A 3,058-nucleotide genomic window follows, 5' to 3' on the forward strand; every position below is an offset into this window, starting at 1 on the left:
TAAAATACTCGTAATTAATGAATTCTCAAATCGTTTAATACAAATCTGCGACAAACTAAATTTCAATCGAGGAACATAATTAATGTACTGTAGACTGAAATATTCAAATATTCTTATCTTATTGTAATCTATCATAATATTTTTTGACGTTTGAATTCTTTGTATATTGATACTTTACCACTGACGGTTTTTTCAATTTTTATTGCGTTATTTATTCAGTTTGTTAATTTAAGATTTATATTTCTGCGTTTTAACATTGAAGAAGACTTTGCAAGTCGAAACGTTTGTTGATTATATTAATTTAAAGTTAATTTAATTATAGCTCGAAATAAGTCATGACATTTTGTCATTCAGAATAATCTAATAACTGTAATTCAGCGTATTAATATCACAAATGATACATGAAAAATACGAACAACATATTGAATATATCATTCAAATGTCAAATTTAACGTTTCTTATCCTTTTTCATGTATAAAATTGTCGCTCTAATAGTTTTACGACAAAAGTCATCAATCATTAGAGTGATCTTCTTTGTTGCTGAAATGGTCAGTTTGAGCAGCTTATGAAAATGCATCTTAATAGAGGAGAAAGAAGTAAGCGACACGGTTTGCGCGATTCCTATAGTTACTTAGGTTACGTTCTAAAATTTCCTTTCTGAGGAAAATTTTATTCAAAATATATAGTACACGTAACGTATACTATAGAGTAAAATCTTTTTCGTATCGCGTACCATGCTACATGTGATGTTTTCTGTTCCTGCACTAGACTGTTTTAGAACTCTCTTTCTCGCTTTAAACAAATAAATCAAAGCACAGAAGCTGTGATCAAAATCTCGCTACAAATACTTTGAAGCGTTTGAAGAACCAATTAGAAGAAAGAATTTTACAAACTACCAATTAAAAAACGCTTCAAAACGTTACAATATCATGTTGATCAAAGAAACTTAAGAGAGGACATGACGGTCCAAAATCTAGTAATAGCAAAATGTTGCCGCGCACTATTGTCCTCTGATAAAGTAGCAGATTATAATCATGCTACATGTAACACGATTTTATGAATCAAATATCGATTTATCATCTCCAGTCTTGAAAAGTGGATAATGTATCCTAAAATAAGTGGAGTTGCTATATAGTTTCCATCTACTTTATCAGAGGGCAGTAAGTCTGCGACATCATTTGCCATTACAGATTTTGGGTCGATGTCGTCATGTCCTCTCTTAGGTTTTTCTCTGATCAAACATATATCTATTTCACCTTAGGTCTGTTTTTATTGCTGCACTGTTTGAATTGGTGCACACGCTGCAATAAGTTGAAGCAAGACAGATATACGTTTGTTTTACTTCAACTTATTGCACCATATATACCAGTTCAGACAGTGCAGCAATAAAAAACAAATCTGTTAAGAGCCTTCGTACAATAACAGAAAATAAAAATTTCAATCTATCAAAAATCATGTATTGCGGAAACACAATTTCTGATAAGTTGAAGTCTGAAATTCTTATTCTCTACTCTCTATTCCTGTTCCTTTTATTGTGCGAAGTCCCTGAAAGTGTACATTAGTTCAACCTTTGAAAATAAACCTATGTAATCGCACCTTGAAAACTCTAGGTATAGGGATTCCAGCTTAAAATATCGAGCAATTTACGGAATCATGTCTGCGCATGCCTAAATAACTTCCACCAATATCATCTTGCATTTGTTAGTTCTGTCTGAGATTCTGTCACAATTCCGTATAATCTTGTCTTAACGACAGAAGTACATATAACGTTATATATATTTCTGTGTACATATGGAGAGATAGATTAGTTTAGAGTTTGCTTACAAACGAATCAAACAAATTTCATCTATATCATAATTTGATAAGTAATAATGGATATTGATGAGGATTATGACACTGAACAAAGTGATTACGGTGATATACCTATAGTAGGTATGTTTTTAGGACTGAGTTACTTGATGCGCATGTACTATAAATCCTATAAAACATACGATATAAGATTACATGAAAAAAAAAAATATAAATATATATATATATGTATCATTTTCAAATGTGAAATATTAGCATATAATGTGTAAATATCAGCTAATAAAAAGCTAGCTCAGCCTAGTATATAGTTGAATTTTTTACAATAAATTTACTGTCGTTTTTTTAGATTATACTTATAATCTAAAAATAATATTATAGTTATGAAAATCATAGTTCAAATATCTAATGTTGAAATGAAATTATTTTACAGAGTCTCCACATAGTGGCCCAGATGAGGATCATGAAAATTGGTCAGACGTAAGCACAGTTGAACTAGGTACGTTCTCTGATATTTTAGATATCATTTTAGATATCTTCATAATATATCTAGTTCCTGCAAGATAACTATATACATATATTACACATGTTGAGACAAAATCACAAAATCAATAATTTGTAATTGTACTTTTTCAAAGAAAATTCTGAACTCTCTAATAGCAAAATACTAGCAAATTGTAACTAAATTGCAAACTCGAGCGGATTCCTACTACAAAATAGCCATATCAGCATTTGCCTATGAATCTGCAGATAAAGACTGTTTTCCTTTTAAGAGATACAATTGATACATTTGACACATGTTGCTTTTCATTTACAATTTTCTGAATCGATACACTTTGCCTCTGCTAGGGAGGGGAGTTAGAGTGTGTCAAGTATGATTTTGACAATATTAGAATGTACACACAAATCAATTTTTATCTAATTTTGTTCTCTTCTTTGATCATCTTTGACTAAAATCTTTTAAAAGATTAGATATTAAAAGTTTGCACATTTCACATATTGCGTTCCATTAAAATGTGGCAAACTGTTCGAGTATGTTAAACTGTTCAATTTTGAATTTGTGTCTCCTAAAAGGAAAGCAGCCAAAATTTAATATGTTATACCAGCAGATCAGAAATCTAGCAAAGCCTGCTAAGCTGATTGACAGTAAAAACTGAATATGATGTCATTTTCATTTAAATCGATCTAGTTTTTTACAAGAAAATTTATGTACATATAATTACTACGTACATACATACATATACATTATATA

At 30.1% G+C, this 3,058-nt stretch overlaps 1 protein-coding gene across 2 annotated transcripts in view; it reads left to right on the forward strand.

Moving 5' to 3' along the window:
• Nucleotides 1-1,727: 1,727 nt before the first annotated feature.
• The window catches only part of LOC108693353 (protein cereblon), a 35,518-nt gene continuing 34,187 nt past the window's right edge, over nucleotides 1,728-3,058 (forward strand). For both annotated transcript variants that reach the window (XM_018202249.1, XM_018202256.1), the window contains exons 1-2: nucleotides 1,728-1,932; nucleotides 2,240-2,305. In XM_018202249.1, coding sequence (XP_018057738.1) covers nucleotides 1,872-1,932; nucleotides 2,240-2,305 — 127 coding nt within the window. In that variant the 5' untranslated portion in view covers nucleotides 1,728-1,871. The remainder of the gene's footprint in view (nucleotides 1,933-2,239; nucleotides 2,306-3,058) is intronic.

The sequence above is a fragment of the Atta colombica genome, unplaced genomic scaffold (assembly GCF_001594045.1).
Source record: "Atta colombica isolate Treedump-2 unplaced genomic scaffold, Acol1.0 scaffold109, whole genome shotgun sequence".
Taxonomy (NCBI): domain Eukaryota; kingdom Metazoa; phylum Arthropoda; class Insecta; order Hymenoptera; family Formicidae; genus Atta; species Atta colombica.